Source organism: Eleginops maclovinus, chromosome 15 (genome assembly GCF_036324505.1).
Source record: "Eleginops maclovinus isolate JMC-PN-2008 ecotype Puerto Natales chromosome 15, JC_Emac_rtc_rv5, whole genome shotgun sequence".
Classification (NCBI taxonomy): domain Eukaryota; kingdom Metazoa; phylum Chordata; class Actinopteri; order Perciformes; family Eleginopidae; genus Eleginops; species Eleginops maclovinus.
Genome location: NC_086363.1, coordinates 3743104 through 3763289, shown reverse-complemented (window position 1 = coordinate 3763289; position 20186 = coordinate 3743104). Strand labels below are relative to the sequence as shown.

General features: G+C 42.0%; 2 protein-coding genes across 7 annotated transcripts in view; both read left to right on the top strand.

The window, feature by feature from the left end:
• dnmt3aa (DNA (cytosine-5-)-methyltransferase 3 alpha a) overlaps positions 1-1835 on the top strand; it is a 44042-nt gene extending 42207 nt beyond the window's left edge. For all 6 annotated transcript variants that reach the window (XM_063901865.1, XM_063901864.1, XM_063901861.1 and 3 more), the window contains one exon: positions 1-1835. This exon is cut by the window's left edge and continues 2988 nt beyond it. The gene's annotated coding sequence lies outside the window, so the exon portion shown is untranslated.
• An 808-nt stretch (positions 1836-2643) lies between these two features.
• LOC134877372 (dihydropyrimidinase-related protein 5-like) lies at positions 2644-20147 on the top strand. Its single transcript, XM_063902880.1, has 14 exons — positions 2644-2710; positions 8814-8928; positions 10012-10161; positions 14082-14240; positions 15269-15448; positions 15947-16015; positions 16168-16212; positions 16293-16368; positions 16453-16609; positions 16701-16842; positions 16982-17124; positions 17223-17430; positions 17928-18105; positions 18288-20147. The coding sequence occupies exons 2-14, from the start codon at positions 8830-8832 to the stop codon at positions 18371-18373; spliced, it is 1692 nt and encodes a 563-aa protein (XP_063758950.1). The 5' UTR covers positions 2644-2710; positions 8814-8829; the 3' UTR covers positions 18374-20147.
• The last annotated feature ends 39 nt before the right edge of the window (positions 20148-20186 follow it).

Here is a 20186-nt window from a genome sequence, read left to right as displayed (position 1 = left end):
TCAATGCTCACACACACACACAAATACATACACATATATTTACAAGAATTAACAATAAACCAGCAGGTTCAACCTTTTTTCCATCATGTTTACTCTCCGTTTATAAAACCAACCTTCAGGTGCTTTTTAGAACTCTTTAAACTCTTTTTTACATAACTCTTGCAGGTTACGCACACACACACACACACACACACAGACACACACTAATGCAGAAACAGAAACACACACACATGCTGGAAACACAGTGCCGTCTTAAAGCTTTCTCCTTCCACTACAACACACACAGACACACACACACACACACACACACACACACATGCATACAAACTGTGTTTTTGCCGGCCGCCGGTTGCCATCAGGCTTGGTGCTCCAAGACTCCCCCCCCCTTTCACAACCCCCTCCCCCCCAGGTGCTGCATGTCAGTCAGTCAGTGTAATCTCTGAATCCATGTTAGATTAGGGAGTAATGATAATAATAATCATGGTAATAATAATTACAATAATAATCTGTTATCGTGTGTGTGTACTGTTCCAGGTTGGTGCTCAGTTCAGTCTCAGCCTAGAGAGGAAGGAGAGGCTCGAGAAAGCATATATTACAGTTAGTATAGTGACTTGTTCTATTGTACCGAAGGATGCTGAAAGACATTTTGTTAAAGCACACTCTCAAACAGCAGCGGGTTGAAATGACACAGAATGGAGTGTTGTTGATGACAAATATAGAAGAAAACACAGAAATCCTGACATCTGGGGGAAAATGAAGTAAATACAAGGACAGGAAAGAAAAATAAAGGAAGTCGACTGCAACATAAAATTAACGGATTTCCTATTTTTTTCTGACACTAAATTATCAGTTAGCAATAATTAACTTTATCAAAAACTCTCATTATAAAATATTCACAAACTGGTCACAAATTTCCCGAGCAAAATGTCAATCATGTGTTTCTTCAGCAGTCAAAAGCACATTGATGTTCAGGTTACTGGAGCTAAATAATTTGTTGAAGACACATTTTCATCTCTGTTTTAGTTTCACCCTACTGCTTTTCTCATATGAATTCAAAAAACCAAGCAGAGAATACAAACTGTTTAGCACATGTAATTCAACTTGGTATTTATCAGGCCTCTGAGGGGTCAACAGATGAATTCGGAGACAAGGATACACAGTTGTCAGACAAGTGTTTAAGTAACAAATCAAACCCCAAAGAGAACTGACGGTGTTTGTGTTTGTTAATATGCTCTGTTGAACATTAAAGAGGATCCACTTCTTTGACAAGCACATCTACATTTCATTTTGTGTGATGTCAACACATCTGTTTGAGAGTGCAGACGAATTAAAGCAAGAAGAATGGAGACGGTATTTCTAAACGATGGGAGACTCGGTGATGGTGTTTATGTTTGCCTATCAACAGCTTTTAGGCTGAGTGATGCGCTGTTTTCAACACTGATACACTAACAAACATAAAACTCTCAAAACACTGTTATTAACACACACAAACGCAGAGATACATGCACAACATCGACACACATACAATGCTGTGGCGCATGCAGACACTCATCTCATGGACTTAAGGAAAGATGAGCTTTTAGGAAAAAGGAGGACCTGGTGGTGTTTCAAAAGGTGCTAAAATTTTATCTGAAAATAAGAAAAATATATTGTTAGGAGTATAAATCAAGTTTGTCTTTACAATGACTGTATTTAAGTTTGTCGTAGTAATGAAAAGGCACTATTATTATTTTACTCTTGTATGAATATGAAATAATTAAAAAGGCATTTTAACTTTGTACTTGAACAATGTAAGAAATGAACCGTGAATAAAAAAAAAGGACTGTTTCTTGTGATTAAGTGTTTTCTACCTTTATGTGAATTTTTGCTTTTGTTTTCAGTATCAGTCGAAGTACATAGGAATATTTTCATCGTTTTACTTTTCCATCAGGAAAATAAAGCAGTTATCTCTACTCCTTTATCAGCCAGCAAACTCCATTTAATGTGTATTACATTACTACCTCTGTTGCTGGTCTACATCTACCTTGAGTAGTCTTGTAGTTAGTGTTACTTCAGGTTCATCAAAGCCACACAATAACACAATTGAGTGTGTTGTGTGCTTAACATACTGTTTTTGTAAGCTGATGTTAATTTGCTAGACTGGCTATAATATACTTGGCTGCTGCCTCCCTCCACAGCTGTACATTGCTTTTTCCTGGCCGGTACACCTATCTGTTTCCCGAAAATTGAGGTTGATTACTAGGTTTATAGTTAAATACTATTTAATCAGTAATCGAAACAGTGTGAAACTATTATATTTGTTGATCTGCCTAAAGTAAAAGGTTGTCAATTATAAATCAGTTGACACTTGTATCAATCATCTGTTCATGTTGTAGTTAGTACCTTTAGTCATTGAGAATATTCATAATTTGCAACATACACCGTATATCAACCTAACCGCAGTATGTCCGACAGCATTTGAAGGCAGCATGAGGCTCAGCCGGCAGGGACACGCCCCTGTCTTCTGAGCAGAGGAGACCCCTTCGGTAGAAAATGATCGCCTCCTATTGGTCAGTTTTTCCGTTACTCAGGTAAAAGAGGCATCTGATTGGCTGCTGGCATTGAAGCATCTGCGGCTCGCGCTGTGCCAGCTGTCCTCGCTCACTCGGCTGGTGCTGGGCAACGGTGAGAAGCTTCGTTAGAGGAGGATCTGAGAATCGAAAGAAAAAGGGTAAGAAGCCAAAAAATATGTAAATATCTAACATGTCATTGAGTATTTTTGTAAATTAGGTAATGGTTAGCAATAATAAAACATGATGTAACCTCAATATTACCATTTAGACCCTTAAAATGATTGATATGGTCTCGACTAACGGTGATAATTAATAACCGTTTATTTTCTACGTGGCACATCCATGTTAGCTTAATATCAAGTGTTTTTCACAGAATCTGTGTCATTTACATTTGCAGTCACCCAATGATGCATCCCTCCCTCTGCATAGGAATGGACATTAATTAATGCAAGCCAAGTCTTTATTGAATGATATATAAAGTGACATTGTGTTTGTCAAGTGAGGCTAAATCAGGAGAAAAAGGATGAACATTGATCGTATGTTGTAAGCATCGTTTGCCTTTGGGCGACGAAATTGCGTGAGGTGTGTGTGTTTGTGTGTGTTCGTGTGTGTGTGTGTGTGTGTGTGTGTGTGTGTGTGTGTGTGTGTGTGTGTGTGTGTGTGTGTGTGTGTGTGTGTGTGTGTGTGTGTGTGTGTGTTGATCGTTATGTAAGTGTGATATTCGTTTATAGGCTTTTTCTCTGTCCTATCTGATGTATTGAGTCACAGAGGTAGTGCTGATGAGAATCGTCATGCATACAAACGATTCTGCTAGTGTGTGTGTGTGTGTGTGTGTGTGTGTGTGTGTGTTTTGTTGGGAACATAATGTGATTTGAACAGGTGATTTGATGTCCTGTTTTACAACCTACTTTTGCATTAATGTTTTTTTTTGTGCATGCAGCTTTTCCTGCAGGCCTGCATCGGTTGGTGGGTTTGAGCTTTTAAAATCATTTGGTTTAAGGATCCTCGAGGTTGCTCAAGGGGGCTCCAGGGGTCCACAGTGTAGCACAATGAATTGAATATATTAGACACCATCTGAACTAGATGACGTAACCATGCTGTATAACATTAGGGTTGCATTTATTCAGCTGCACGTTCAAATAACTATGGATGCTCATCAGGAATGTGCAGCAGTATTAAGCAAAAGACAAATGCTTAAAAAACACTCAAAACACTTTGTAATAGGTGTGGTTTTACCATGTGTCATCCTCTGAGGAGCATGAATGTGCATTTATTTTAGACATTGCCAGAATTTGCATTTAGATTATATAATCCTGATAGTAGAGGTGAAATGCTGCCCCTACTTCTTTGGAGTGTGTGGCTAGGCATTACACATTGCACCTTTTAATGGATAGAAACAAAATGAACAATAATATGAATCAGTTTATTCTGACGTTGATATTTGTGGCACAGGCTGAAGGGTCAAAGGTCAGACTGCAGCTCTTTCATAACTCTTTCATTTGGCCAGACGGAGAGTGAAATGAGACCACGATAGATGAATAAAAGATGATGCCTGTCCTTCCCAAAACTATTAAATTACAGTGTGACAAAAGGGTGCATGTAGACGACAGAGAGAAGGAGTGTGTGTGAGAGAGACGGCCCTAATCCTCTGAGCGTTGGCCTACTTAGTTATGCGACCACTGTTGTTATTTTCTGTTTATCTGTGTGTGTGTGTGTGTGTGTGTGTGTGTGTGTGAGATTCACTAATGGCTTATTCATCCCGGACCCTCCAGCAGCACCCACTCCTCTTTAAACCTCATCCTGCTGTGTGTCTGATGTCTATTCTTACCTGCAGTGTGTTAGGAAGTTGTCTGATTCTCACATGTCCTGGATTTTTAAATAGCTCTACTGTACACACACACACACACCAACTCACACCTACAGTACACAAGCTCACACATAGGAAAGGTAATTAAACACACACACATATTACTTGCAGACAAACACACACTGTACACCCTCCCTGTGGCGATTACTCTCCAGATCAAGGAGTCAGCTTTTGTCTACTCCTTTCTTCTTACTTGCAACATGCATCAACACACACACAGATACACACACACACACACACACACACACACACACACACACACACACACACACACACACACACAGATACACACACACACACACACACACACACACACACACACACACACGCGCAGACACACGCAGACACACCCCACCCCACACACACACATTTCCATGCCACACATGCAGCCTGCACTTGCTCGGAAACTGCTGAGGATGTAAGCAGCTAATGTGTCCCATTTACACTGTTTCTAAAGATGGAGGAAATTAAATTAGGTTTCCATGAGCAAAGACATGCTAAGGATCTCTAAGAAAACCTTTGAAATGAACCACAAAACGATATGGATTTAGAAAATGCATCTCATACAAAACTTTCAATTATGAATGATGTACTGTAGCCTAAAAGTACAACCTGGCCAATTGGTATTGTTCATGGAGGACAACCGTTTTGAAGCTGTCTGGTCTGACCGTCTATGCAGCTATAAAAACATGTGTGACATTTTGACGAGGACTTTCTGCCTGCTGCTCCTCATTCATTATTAATTAACGCGCCCATTAAAAAAACTGCCTGCACGGAGAGAAGTCAGGGTGTGTCTCTGCGTGTGCAAATGTGATCATAAAGTGGACTGATAGCTGCAGTAAGTGTGTGTGTGTGTGTGTGTGTGTGTGTGTGTGTGTGTGTGTGTGTGTGTGTGTGTGTGTGTGTGTGTGTGTGTGTGTGTGTGTGTGTGTGTGTTTATGTGTTTGCTGAAGCCGCTGGTCACAGTGTGAGTTTGAAATGCTGCCTTGCATGTCACTGTTGGTGTGTGTGTTTGTCTGTCATACCTTCTGTGACACAGCAGAAAGTAAACACACAAACACACAAACACACACACACATAGACCCAACACACCAACATCACAGTCTACAGTGTGGAGTGGTCCACAGATGCCCCTATTGGTCCCCATAGGACCTGAACGGTGCCTCCCCTCATTGATAATCTCCTTTCCTTCGATCAGCTGCAGGGCTTACTGTGTGTGTTTGTGAGTATTAAAGGTGTCACTGTCAAGAGTGTCAATTATATAAGCTGACTTATTTCTGTTTGACTAATTTTCTTTGGCTTACAGACCTCACAGACACACAAAGCTCCCCGTGTCTCACTCACACGGTCCGTCAGCTGACCTGAACAAGTGGCAGCAAAAGCTCAGGGCCTCTGAATATCAGTTATAAATAATTCCAGGTAGACATTTGTCTCCCTACCTGTTTAACTGCTACTTATTTACCCTTGTTTTCTAAATTGTGCACAAAAAGAAAACCCTTGCTCACATGAGACATGTATCTTAATTACATTACAGTAGGTTAATATATGTGTGTGTTTAATTACCTTTCATGTATTACAGAAAGAGCCTGATTCTGAATGAATGAAACCAACTGGAGAACTTTAGGTGTTGAATAAAAGAGACCATTTGTAAATACATATCTGCAGGATTTAATATCAGTGTAAGATAGGAGACGTTTGGCAGTCCCTTCCCACTCCAATATGTTTCCACTACAGTGTCAGATCCTATTGGATTTGTTGTAGTAGACAGTGGTAATTGACTTTCTACACTAGGGTCTCTCTGCATCAGTATCCAAACAGATGATATGTGGGTCATTGTTCCAAAGCTGCCAGGAGAAGAAAAAAAAAGACTGAGCTTTTGAAAGACCAATGACATTAATCCTTTTCATCCAACTGAGGCAGAATTCTTCTCAGCTGTGTTAGATACGGTATACCCTGAAGAAGGCCTGTCTCCTTTTCTTTATTCCAAAGTGATTTCAGTCGTAAATCACTCTGATTGGGTTGATGGGGGCGCTACAATGAAAGGTCCAAAGGTCGAACAACTTTGCCATTTTATCTGAAATGATCAAAATGAGTGAAAGCAAACTGTTTCTAAAGTTCCATCTCATTGTGTTGGTGTTTTGCCAACACATTTGCAAATCAGTGTTTTAGTATGCTTCACCATACGTTAACATGCAATTGTGTGAGAATGTGTGTGTGTGTGGTTGTGTGTGTATGTGTGTGTGTGTGGTGTGTGTGTGTGTGTGTGTGTGTGTGTGTGTGTGTCCTAAGGCTTTTTCTACTGAAAGCTCTTCAGTTCTCATCTCCCGGGAAACCAATCTTTTATTCTGGCTGCCAGGCCTTTAGGGCACTGCTTTCCATACTGCACACCCCCCATCACCACCACCACCATGTTTACTACCATCGCTTCATCTCCAACCATCATCCGCCTCTACTCTTCCTCTATCTTTCTGTGACCCTCCTCTCTTCTCTTGTTAAGTTCTCCATCTCTTTTGCACCCCTCCCCTAAATCTGAGATCAACAGGAGTTCGACCCAGGTGTCTAATATTTCTGTTTATGCTGAGGGAATAGATTTGATGTTGTTCAAAACACATTTCCCTATTTTAGAGATCTCTGAGCAATCTTCCTACATTTTGGAGCCATTTCAGTGTCATCTGTGTGGGGTACAACTTTCTCTCCTCATTATTCTGTCCACTGTTCTCTCTCCTCCCCTCGTCCGTCTCCTCTCCTCCGTCTCTTTGAGTCTGATTCTGTGTGACTGGGAGGCCATTGTGTCCCGTCATCAAACACATTGCATACAGCCATCCATGCAGAATACACACATGCACACAGAGGGATGTTTGTAGAAGAGGCTCAGTGTGTTGGTCCCATTAGACTTCCTCATGGTGCTTTTTGCAATTATTATCTGGAAGTATCACGTAGGGACCTAATTATGTGGGAATAAAACACTCTTTCCTGTACATTTTAATTTGAAATATATAGATACCCATAGAAACACAAAGACAGAGGGGGAAAAATGTCATTGGCAATTTATTTGATTGGGTGTAGAAATGTAAAAGTGAAGCCCGGCATTAGAGAAACAATCATTGGCATTAAATCAATATAATTAATTGTAAATACTAAGAACAAGCAGACAATACTTGGAATAACAACTCTCAGCTTCATTACTTTATTTATGAAATATTTAACCTTTAAAAATATAAAACAACAAGAAAAAGGGCTGCGTGTAAAAGCCCTGACTCCAGAGTGCAACATAACAACCTAAAATTACCATCGCCAGGAACTATCATTATTTTTGTAAAGGACAGGGCAGAGACAAACACCAATTAGTTCTGATAAGTGCTAATTGTGCAAAATACAGAAATGGCTGAAATTAGGTTAATGAGATCCATGTTCCTAAACTAAATCCCTGTAGGTGTTAGGTTTTTCTGTAACCAGCTTTTATTTGGACCATCATTTGCTCTGCTGATTATCACAAATATCACATAACCAGCTTTCCACCTCCAGTGAGCGCAGAATCTCTGAGACTCTGTGGTATCCCAACAGATGCTGTAATAGATTTGAAAATTATAGATCCTCTGCTTGCCTTAATATTTCATGGAGCAAGCTGATGACCTCAAAGCAAGAGGTTTTCTGACACAAAAGGAATCTATCAGAAACTGTAACTCAGCATAACATACAGAGATTTGTGTAACGATGGATAATTGTCCCCTCCAAGATTGAAAGCTTTTTCTTACGATCAGATAACAGAAGCTGTGAAGCACATTCACATTCTCTGTGCTTTCCTTTTCTCCACGCCACACAGAAGCCTTTGCATTCATTGTGGTTGGCCGTGGCTTTGGGTTTGTTGAGGCAGGACTATGAAAAGGATCTGTAGAAGGGCGGGTTCCTGCCACTGACAAGAGAGGCACAACGGCAGGATTTTGAAATCAAGGGTTCTCATTGATGGTAGTAGAGGTAGTTAAAAAATAACAAACTGAATTGAAAGAATCTGAAAATGTCACATATTTAGACTAGAACAAAGTTATCTTCATCTGTCTCCACCTGAACATTGGCTGATTTTTAAGCCTTAATCTTTCAGTTTTTGTATGCATTATTGGGACATACTGTAGAAAGGAATTCTGACTCTGATTTATGTCTCACTAATAGGAGCCTCTTGGTGGTGATATTTCTTTCTCTGTGGTGAAGTGTTTTTTTTTACTCCTTGCATGAGGGTTCAGATCTTACACATTTCGTTTTGCCACTCAAACATCTCACATGAGTCACCAGCAGCGTTTTCATGCTTGTTTTGTTCCTGCACAGAGGTCTGCAGTGTCTGCACCACACGCTTGTTATGTCATTCTGATTTTAAATGCATTATTCTGTTCCTCCGGTAGGACTAAGGCTGCCAACATGGGTTCGATGCGTATTCTCATCAAGGGAGGGAAGGTGGTCAACGATGACTTCACCCAGGAAGCAGACGTCTACATTGAGAACGGCATCATTCAGCAGGTACACATTCACAAGCATTCACTCAAATCCACACAATCAGATGCACTACTACTCATGCACACCCCCCCCCACACACACACACACACCCACACCATATTTGACCCACACACACAGCTGTTAGTGTGACTCACTTCACAATGATACAGTATGAAGAGAATGAATCCTGTGGCTGTACATGATGATAGTAAACGCTATAATTAGCTCGCAGAATGTTGTCATGGAAATAAGCTTCATGTGCAGAGAAGATTCAGACCTGGGAAGTTCAGCTGTACTCTATCACACTGATCTGTGAGGATTACAGCTGAGAGGGTCAGTGGGTGCCCTCATGGTAACAAATAAGGGTTACAACAATGAGAATTAGTTTGAAATTATACTTCAGATCGACAAGATACTTTTATAAGATTATAAGAATAGTTTTTCTGGATATCATTGATGCTATCATGCTATCACCTATAAGCACTTTTAAGCTAAACGCTAGCATCGGCAAGCTAACATGCTAACAGTGACAATGCTAATGTCACTTTGACCTACTGTGGACGATTGATTGAACATTGATCACGACAGGTGTTACAATGCATCTGAAGGAGGTAATCAATATGTGTACTACATTTTATAAGTTCAATCAGTAATTGTTATGACCTTGCACATAAAAATCCTATTTATAATATCTCTTAATATTTCAGTATGAAAAGTCATTTTCCTCCGTAGGCTTTTGGAGGCGCAAGATCCCAAATATTCAGGGGAACTCTTAAGTAACTAGGATTTATCCTCTGGGAATCATTAATGTATGTATCAAACTCCTTGACATCCAGTACGTGTTGAGATATGCCACAGGATAAGTGAAACATTTAATTCAAGTCAAGCACTTACTGTGGCTGCGGAATAATGAGCCATTCAACAAACTCCTGTCTTTGATTGGCCCTCTTTAATATGACGGACTGGATGGACTACATTAAGCTGATAGACTTAAATAGCAATGTCCTATGTAGTCATTAAATATTATGTGGTTTAGAAGTGCATTACAGGTACAAAACACATATTAATAAAGTCTGTTAAATGTGGTGCTCGTGCTCTCTGTGGCAGGTCGGAAAGGAGCTGATGATACCAGGCGGGGCTAAGGTGATTGACGCCTCTGGAAAGCTGGTGTTGCCGGGCGGAATCGACACCAGCGTGCATCTGCAGCAGACCTTCATGAACGCCAGCATTCAGGATGACTTCTACAGCGGGACCAAGGTACATAAAAGCACACGCGCACACACACACACACACACACACACACACACACACACACACACACACACACACACACACACACACACACACACACACACACACACACACACACACACACACAAACACACACATACTGACAAAGCACTCCAGCATGCCTGTAATTGAACACATTTAGAAAGCACAGGCAGCTGTCACACACAGACATACTTTCCCTCTCACTCTCTGTCTGTCGCGTCTACATGCAGATCTTTTTCGTACGATCGTCAAGACTAATGACCACACATGTTGTATGGTGCAAACACAAACAGCTGTCACGCGTTTTTGGGTGAATTGTCTCACAGCTGTTCAATCTTTTAACGCACACAGGGTTAATTTGTGTATTTTCTTAGGATGCTTTGCGTGTTTTCCACTGAGACTCAGAGCAGAGAGGGTGATTAAATAATTAGGACTTAAAAATTCAAAGAGGGAGTGTAGTCGGTGCCTGCAGCGGTACATGGTGCGGATTTTGTGGGCTGTTTTTATGTTGGGGTTTTGGTCCCTGTTGGATTGAAGTCAAAGGCGTAAACTCAGTGTATGATGGTGTGGCAGACGCTACATAATGTAAGCTAGGAACAAAGGTCCAACAGATTTGCCGCCTTGTCTAAAAAAGTCAATTAGAGGCTATTTTACACTAAGGACCAACGGTATGTTTTAAGACATTTTCTAAAAAGGTTTCTTACAGTAGGCCAGATTTTTCCGAGCTACTCGAGCACAGTTTAAACGTTATTACCTGCTGGGACGTTGCAGCGCTGTGTCTCAGTGTAATGAGGTCAGAGTCTGATGGAATGCCAGCTGAAACGGGTGAGAGGAATTTGGGGGGGGGATTGAATCATCTGTATGGCAGCTTTTACCCCCCCCCCCCATACTGACCCTGCTGCTATAGCAACTAACCCACTCTTAGGCAGCAAATGTTTGTGTGCACGCATGAACATGGCAGAATTGGCTGATCTCTATGGCGACTGCGTAACTTTGGCAACGACTCATGTTCAATTGTGAATGGACCCCCAAAACTATTTCTCTCAGCATCCTCTCGCCTCCCTCCCTCCTGTCGTTTTGTTACAGTGCTCTCCGTCTCACGCTTTTCCTTCCTTCCTCCCCCCCCGTGTCTCTCCCTCCTGTCCAGACTCACACTGACCAGCAGCAGGAGGGTGAATGGTGGAGAACATGCAGTGTAGAAACCTGTTATCGCAGCGTTTATACATCTTGTACTGAAGTTGTGTGTCCAGATGTTTAGCTATATTGTAAATACACTTTGAGTTAACTGATCTCAGATAAAAAATAGAAAATATATATCTTATATAGTTTTGAAAACAAAAAAGGATCTGCCTACCAGTGAAAAAGCTCAATTTAGGCTGGATTTAATCATTTTCTACAGAACCTTTCATTATTTTGCACATCCCAGCACTAGACGGGAAGATCAGAGTTTAGTTGAGTTCTTTTTAAAGGTTATTTTTGGGTGATTTTAGGCCTTTTTATCACAGAATAAGTTGAAAAAGACATGAAAAGTAGGGAAGGAGAGTCGGGGAATGATGTGCAGCAAATGGTCCAGGAGCTAGGAATCAAACGCAGGTGTGGTATGCACCATGGATCTAATCTGATTGGATAATAAAGAATGAATATTCTACTACAACTAAATACCAGCTCTGTATCTCTCCCAGCATGCACTGCAGAGATAATTTGAATGTGTCTGCAGGCAGAGGGAGGTGAGGAGGAGGAGGGGGAGGAGGATGAAAGAAGGTGTTCAGCTGTAATGTGAGGTATGATAGGGGCTGATCACAGAGCTGCAGAGTAATCTGTCTGACACTGATAGCCTTTCCCAGAGTTCAATATACAAAGATCGTCTCATCCTCTCAGATCAGACATGTCTCCCCCTGTCTCCCCCTCTCAGTCTGCTTCATTTTCTTTTTCATGGGATTATCTTCACAGTAGGCGTTAGGGGTCTGTAATAGAGTTGGGGATCCATGATAAACACTGTTTGGGGTTTACGTGTCACCATTCTCTTGCAATGATCAGTAATATGTTGAAGGGATGATGTCAGGTTTACTGTGGCTTGACAAGGAAGCTTCTAGATTTAAACCATGACCATTGTATGATCATGTAGTACTACAGGATAACAAAATTGAATGAGTACTAGGTCAAATAAAATCCTCTGGCAGTGATTTTGCTAAACTTGGTTTTTTGTCAGTTTTCCATCCTGACTATGTAGTATCAAAAATGATATTCTGTGGGTTTGAAATGGCTTTGTCTGCTCATAATCACAAACCTGTTACGACGGATTTGTATGAAAAGAACAAATGAGGTTGTTACTATGGAAATGGCTATAAAAAACAGCATGTGTCTTCCAGGCTGGTTTCTGCGCCGTGTCTGCCGTGATGATGGCTTCGTTCTGCTCAGCAACAGCAGTTACAAGCCGTTTCATCAGAACAATACTGACTGATCATCTCCGAATGTAAGACATCTTATTTTGGATGTAGAGAGAAAAACTGTCGACAGGAAGAAAGACGGGACATTTTTTGGGGGGTTCTGGCCTCTGAAACCGGGACACTGATGAAAATGCACGATTATAATATACATACACGTGGCTTTACGACACATTTCCTCTCTTCTCTCTCGCTATTCTTTCTCTTTTTTCCACTATCCATCTTGGCACTGGCAGTAAATCTTAATTAAGGCTGACACACATCCCACAATCCCCAGCTGTGTCCATGTTCTCTCTCCGTCACATACACACACACACACACACACACACACACACACACACCGACCGACAAATACACACTGACAGTGATCAATGACACACTCAACACACACACATGTATGCAGAGAGCTTCGATGCTGACGCTGCAGATGATTCGGGCTGGTTACTATGTTAATGGGAAACCTGATAGTTGGTTTGCTGGTGGAAATGTCACTCGAAACCAGATGACCCCGCCCCTGTCTGCCACACGTCTGGAGGGACTCGATACTGAGACATAAACCAGCGTTGTGTTAAATGTATGTAGCAGACTGGCTGTAGAAATGATAAAGAGGTGATGCTTGAATTTTGGTTGCTTTTTCTTGATATGAGATGAAAATAAATAGAATAAAGACTGCAGGGATAGCTCACGTCCATGTCCTATTTCATAAATGATGATTGCCTGTTCTCCCATCACTCCTCGGTGCATTATCCCTGTTACACTCTGTATGGTCAGTGCCATATTGAATGGAGTACGGAGAGAAAGCAGGGAGATGAGGAGGAGGAAGAGGAGGGTGGGGAAGGGCTACAGGCATGGCTGAGCAGTATCTGTTGTCATGGCTACAGAAGAGTGCATTTACCAATCAGCCGAGCGAAACGAGTCGCTGCAGACCGCTCCCTTCACGCCATCACTCCTCCATCATTCCTCTCATTTTCCCGGTTTGTTCTACCTCTGTGGCTTGCTACATCGGCGCATTCACATCCTTTTCCTCTCCTTTTTCATATATGTATCTGCTTCAGTTTAATTCAGTCTCGAGGCAGTAGAGTTGGAAGTTCTTACAGAGGCTCTTTTCTTTAAACAGTTCCAGACTCACAAAAATCATGCAAAGAAAAAGGAAGAGTAAAAAAAGGTTCAGACTTTGCAGATACAGATGAATTGATTGCATTTCTGTGCAGTTGTCAGATTAAGGCCGTCTTTGTGCATCATCTATATAAACTTAATTAATTTCACAACCAGAAACAAGTCCACTTTATAATGATGAGGCAGCAGTTCATGAGGAAGGACGATGGCTCATTGTCACCGCACAAACAGCATCTGTGCTTTATAGTGGATCATTGTTCTCCCTTCTAATCAATCTCTTGTGTCTCTTCCTCTGCCTCCTCTTTGCTTCCTTCCTCACCTATCCTCCCCCCCTCCCCTCCCCAGGCGGCTCTGATGGGTGGTACCACCATGGTGATGGCTCTGGCCCTGCCTGAACAGCACTGCTCTCTGGTGGACGCCTACGAGAACTGCCGAGCTCTGGCCGACGCCAAGGCCTGCTGCGACTACGCTCTGCATGTCGGGGTCACCTGGTGGGGGCCGAAGGTAAGACCCCAAAACAGAACCCCAACATGTTAGGGACCTCTGAAACGCATGGAAACACTTCTTTGTCTTCAGTAAACACATTTCAGTCGTTGCTGTTGTTTTCCTCATGCTTCCTCCATCCTTGCTAAATGAATAATGAAGCAGGCAAACTCTTTTCCTATCTGGGTGAAATGTGTAATGACCTAGATTAAACCCTGCACGATGTAGGTTAACACACATGCTCACTGGGCACGTTAGGCAGATTGTATGCGTCAACGTGCCTCACTGAGCCTTAGGCTGATGAAACGTCTGTATGTTTCATCTGCTGACTTTATGCATGTGCCACATACTATTACATATAGTGCAATGTGTTCTTGTAATAATTGCAACTGGGCCTGCAAATAATTCCAAGCACTTATACACTGATACATGTTTGATGTATTAAAGTCAGAAATATTTAAAGATGCCGTCTTTGAATTCCCAGAGCCCGACTTAATGTCTTTTACTTTTATTCAAACCCACAGATATTCAGTTTGTAATGATTTGGTGTGTGTATAATGCACTGCCAGTATAACAATTACTGTCAGTCTGCAAATAGTGGGACATTTACATTTTAGATTCAGGGTAGTGACTAAATGTCTGCCAGATTTTCTTAAATATGTCCTCTCTTGTTGTTCCGTGTAACATCTTGGCTTTTTAAATGCACGTAGATACTAAATGCTGTGTATTATTTTTTATATCATTTAATTGATGACATTTTCTTACTTTTTTTGATTATGATGACCCCCTTTTAAAGCAGTATTGAGTAATTATCGCTAAACTCTATATAGTTTATTGCATTTTGACTGAATTAAATAGATCTTTTCACGCAGTGAATATCTGTGTGGGATTCCTGACACGCAGCAATGTGATCTTTCTCTGGCTGCTCTCCAAGCTCATTTCATGCCCCATATACTGTAACACACACAGATACACAGCTTTATGCCCTCATTCACACTGGCATATGGTTGGACTTTATTCTTGACCTCTGACCTTTGCCCTGTGCTCAGGTGCGCAGTGAGATGGAGACCCTGGTGAGGGAGCACGGCGTGAACTCCTTCCAGATGTACATGGCCTACAAAGACACGATGATGCTGAGGGACTCGGAGCTCTACCAGTCGCTGCAGACCTGTAAGGACATCGGGGCCATCGCTCGCGTCCACGCCGAGAACGGAGAGCTGGTGGCGGAGGTGAACATCGAATAATCACACACATATCCCTCCATGTTCCTCTTCTAATAAGAGATGGTCAGCTCAGTGAGAATTAGAACGGCACCGATCAATTATGCCACCGATCTCATTTATCAGAATGCCACATGATGGATTTGTTTACACAACGCACCGAGCAGCACAGAGACAACGGTACAAACAATGTTCCGACAACAAGAAGGTCCCGTAACTTGGTACCGTTTTTAGGAGAACAGTAATTTAAGTTATTTCAATTTAACCCTTAATGTTTTATTATTTACCTACAATTGAATATCAATTTTCTATAAAAGTGAAGTTCCAAAAATGTTTGTTTATGCTGCAAATTCTAGTCTTTAGATCAAAGGAAAAAGAATAATGTCAGGTCAGACTTTGAACAAAATTGGAAATAAGATTACGCCTATGAAATGAAATGTGTGCATTTGTAGTGGCAGTACTTGCCATCCTGAATTAATTTGAGTTATGTTGAATGTGTGTAATTAGGGTGCCAAAGAGGCTCTGGAGCTGGGCATCAGTGGACCGGAGGGGATTGAGATCAGTCGACCAGAGGAGGTAAATACACATATGAGGTCATTTCCTATCACCCACTTTTTATTCATTTACATTGTGTGCTGCTACCTTTAAGTAAATAAAAATAAGTTCATTTTTCTGCTCATTATTGATATCGATTACTCATTTTAACTCCTCTCTCTTATTTTCTACAGCTGGAATCTGAGGCTACCCACAGGGCTGTCACCATCGCCAACAGGGTAAAAGGATACAAGTGATTTTTGATTTCCTGTCTGTGTGTCGTTCTCTGATAAATGAATGAATGCTCTTGTGCTTGCAGGCTCACTGCCCGATCTACCTGGTGAATGTGTCCAGTATGTCTGCTGGAGACATGATTGCTGCTGCTAAGATGCAAGGTGAGAGAGAAGACAGTGGTGAGGATATAAATAAGTTTTAAGTTGATATTCTTTCAGCTAACTTCTTTGGTTTTCTGTCTGCAGGTAAGGTGGTCCACGCAGAGACCACAGTAGCTCACGCTGTTCTGAACGGGATGCATTACTACCACCAGGACTGGACTCATGCTGCCGCCCACGTCATCGTCCCTCCTCTCCGCATCGACCCTAACACACCCAGCTACCTCATGGGCCTGCTGGGCAAGTATGTGGTGCCTACAAACTAAAGTGTTTTTGCCACACTGGTTATTGATTATAGACAATTCAGATTGTTAAAATGCACATCCTGTTTCCAGTGACTCTCTGAGCGTGGTGGCATCAGAGCACCGTCCATTCAGCACCAAGCAGAGAGCTCTGGGTAAGGAGGACTTCACAAAGATCCCACATGGGATGGCTGGAGTCCAGGACAGGATGAGTGTCATCTGGGAGAGGGGAGTGGTACGTACACACACACACACACACACACACACACACACACACACACACACACACACACACACACACACACACACACACAAACTCGTGTTGGTCTGGTTGCATTTTCTCTTATGTGTTTTCAATGCATTATTACCTGTAGGTCACAGGGAAGATGGATGAGAATCGTTTTGTGGCGGTGACAAGCTCTAACGCTGCAAAGATCTACAACCTGTACCCACGCAAGGGTCGTATCATCCCCGGAGCTGATGCTGATCTGGTGGTCTGGGACCCCGATGCAACCAGGTACACAGTTATATTCAAAACAGGAAGACACAAAATACTGGCTGCTAATTCTTGATTGTGTTAAAATATTGGTATAAATGTCTTCTGTGTCTGTGCAGGACGATCTCTGTGACCACTCAGGTGCAGGGCGGAGACTTCAACATGTACGAGGGGCTGCGCTGCCACGGCGTCCCCCTGGTCACCATCAGCCGAGGTCGCCTGGTGTGTGAGAACGGAGTGTTCATGTGTGCCGAGGGATCTGGAAAGTACTACCCTCAGCGCACCTTCCCTGACTACCTCTACAAGAAGATGGTGCAAAGGGAAAAGGTGGGTTCACTTTCACTCACTTTGATCACTTTGAAAGGAAACCAGGACTCACGCTGTGCTTTGCTGCAGACACACCCATCCCACTGTGTCTCACTGCGCTGGTTTGACAGCCCATAAAAAGGATTTAATGCCCCCTCTGTTCGCTGACACTGGTTTTCCTGCTGTCTGCAAACATCTATTACAGCCAGCCTCTGCAAGGGTTCTGTTCTGTTTAGTTTGCACTAATAGTTTGTTCTGCTACATCCTATGGGATGTACCGTACAATGCTTTCAATATTCGTTAAGATGGTGATATTTATAAATCCCAGAATTACAGATTGGGACATAAGGACAGATGATCTGGTTCATCTATCTTATCTGCTGTGCTCTTTAATATCTAGTTTATCTACTGTATCTTTAAAAGCAAAAACTATGAGGTTTAGTCATATTTTCAAGAATGCTCATTTAGATTAAAGCTTTAACTCATATAGACCGTCCCCCTCTCCCTCTCTGTTTCAGACTCAGGCGATTAAAGGGGTTGACAGGGACCCCTACTCTGGAGATGTAGCGAAGGTGACAAACTCCATGAAGAAGGATCTTGGTCTGGGCCCCATAGATGGAGACGCCGCCAACAAAGGCTGCCCCCGCGCCCACCAGGGGGTCCGAGACCTCCATGAGTCCTCCTTCAGCCTCTCAGGTAGCAGGAATAAAGATAATTACATTTTAGGAGGCCTATATTTTTCAGTTTCTGTCAACAGGATGAACATCACAGACTGTGATATTGCACTCAGGAATGTTTTAGATTTTTCAAAGAGGAAAGTCTGTACAAAAGAAGCTGCAAAGTTAATTCAAGGACCAAATTATCCTTTTGTCTCTCAGGGTCTCAGGTGGACGACCACGTCCCGAAGAGGTCCTCGGCTCGGATCCTGGCCCCCCCCGGCGGTCGCTCCAGTGGTATCTGGTAAACGCTGCAGCTGGGGCTTCACCCGTCCGAGTCTCCTTGTTTTGTATTATTCTACGCAACCAGGAAAACTGCACTGATTTTCAATCACAGGATCAAAGTTAAGAGAGGAAAATAAATCAAGCACACGTCTGTGATTGGGGAAGACCTAACTGACGGTGCGCCAAAGTGACTTTTACAAAACTAATTTGTGTCTTAATTGGAGTGACTGACCTGATTATTTACAAGAGAGTGAAGGGCTATATATGAATTTAAAATGTGTTGCCAAATTCAAGCTGATCATACTAACTTTAAAGTGTGCTCATTATCACCCTGCTCGTATCCCGCGGAGAAACGCAAACTAAACAAACTGTGAAAGATAAAAAACCAGTACAGTTTTTGATGGTTTGAAATGATGTCGACTGAATTATTTAAACATTTTAACCGGATTCAGTGAAGTATCTATCACACACATACAGTCCACGGTAGGCACCATAGCTTTAGACTCACATGAAGACGTGTATGGATTCTGTTTGTGATTTAACACCCACTGTGCTCGGCTTCCTGCTGGACCGCGGGTTCCTCTGACAGTGTTTTTATTTCCAACGGGAGATCTGTGCTGTGTGGTGATGAAGTCCAACTGCTTCAAAAACACTGTGTGATTTTTCAGCCCCACTATCTAATAATATCCATCCGTTTATTTCCATTACCTCTGACTGAGACAACACTCACATGACCCAGAAACATCCTGCCTCACCTGCAACATAGCAGGTCTTTATAGACTGAGTTACAGTAGTGTTGTAGTCTTTTCTGTCAGTATAAACTGTGCAAAGACTTGGCTGAAGGAACGATAAAGAGGAAGTGATTTAGAGGGAAAAACAAGAAGGAAAGCGTTCTGTTATTTTGCTGCTGATACTGAACATAACATTGAGGCTTGAAATGATTTGAATACATTTGAATGCAGTGCCTTCTCATTTACCAGAGAGATTACTGTCTGAGGGAAAGGACTAGCTGCTAAAAACACCAGGGGCCTCATCTGTGTCATTGCCTATAGACATAAGAAAGAATATAGTTAATGAACAGGAATGGAAAACAGAGAGTTAAAGATTGAGTAGTAAAGTTTCCTTCAGTCAATCTGATTCTCTACGTTAGCACTGTTTACGTACAAAATCATCTGAACGCACAGCTAATAAATGAGGCCCCAGATTGCACGTAGAGGGCCCCGAAATCCACTCTTGGGTAACCGCAAGAGTGGATTTTATGTGGTTGAGTTTCAGTCGTATCTAGAGGATATTGAGAGTAGACTTCCTGTTTGTAGGTAAATAAAAGGGAATTTCTTGTTTCAGAGCAGGGAGTGTCCACAGAGCAAGAAGATTGAGCTGCACAGTCTGAAGAAAACTCCTCCACTCATTCCTGCCTATCAGTATTATATTTATACATGATCACCTCTTGTCTGTGAACTATATACTTAGGATGTTTGTTTTGTTTTTTAGTTGAAAGAATAAATGTGCCAATGTGAATCACTCGTGCGACACCCACACCCATGCATGAAGAGCACCATGTGGAGACAGAGCAGTAAATCTCTCGTAGGCTCACAACAACTGGTGCTGTTTTTTTACTTTAACCTATACAACTACGTTATTTTACTGTTGGATGGATTTGTTGTTTTGAAGGCACTGTGACTGGTCGATGGCTGTGTGTGTTTGTAGGTTTTGTCGTGTCGGACAGTGAAACTGTTGAATCTGTAAGTGGCTGCTTGTTTCTTACCACACGAATAAAGAGAGAAAAATAACACCTCAGTTCCTTTGTGTGTCTTGTTTCTAAAGTGCCTCCAAAGA

Coding starts and splice junctions, on each gene's coding strand:
- LOC134877372 (XM_063902880.1), top strand. CDS start 8,830: ATGGGTTCGATGCGTATTCTCATCAAGGGAGGGAAGGTGGTCAACGAT. Junction 16,843..16,981: donor TCATCTGGGAGAGGGGAGTG/GTACGTACACAC, acceptor TATTACCTGTAG/GTCACAGGGAAGATGGATGA. Junction 18,106..18,287: donor GTCCTCCTTCAGCCTCTCAG/GTAGCAGGAATA, acceptor TTTGTCTCTCAG/GGTCTCAGGTGGACGACCAC.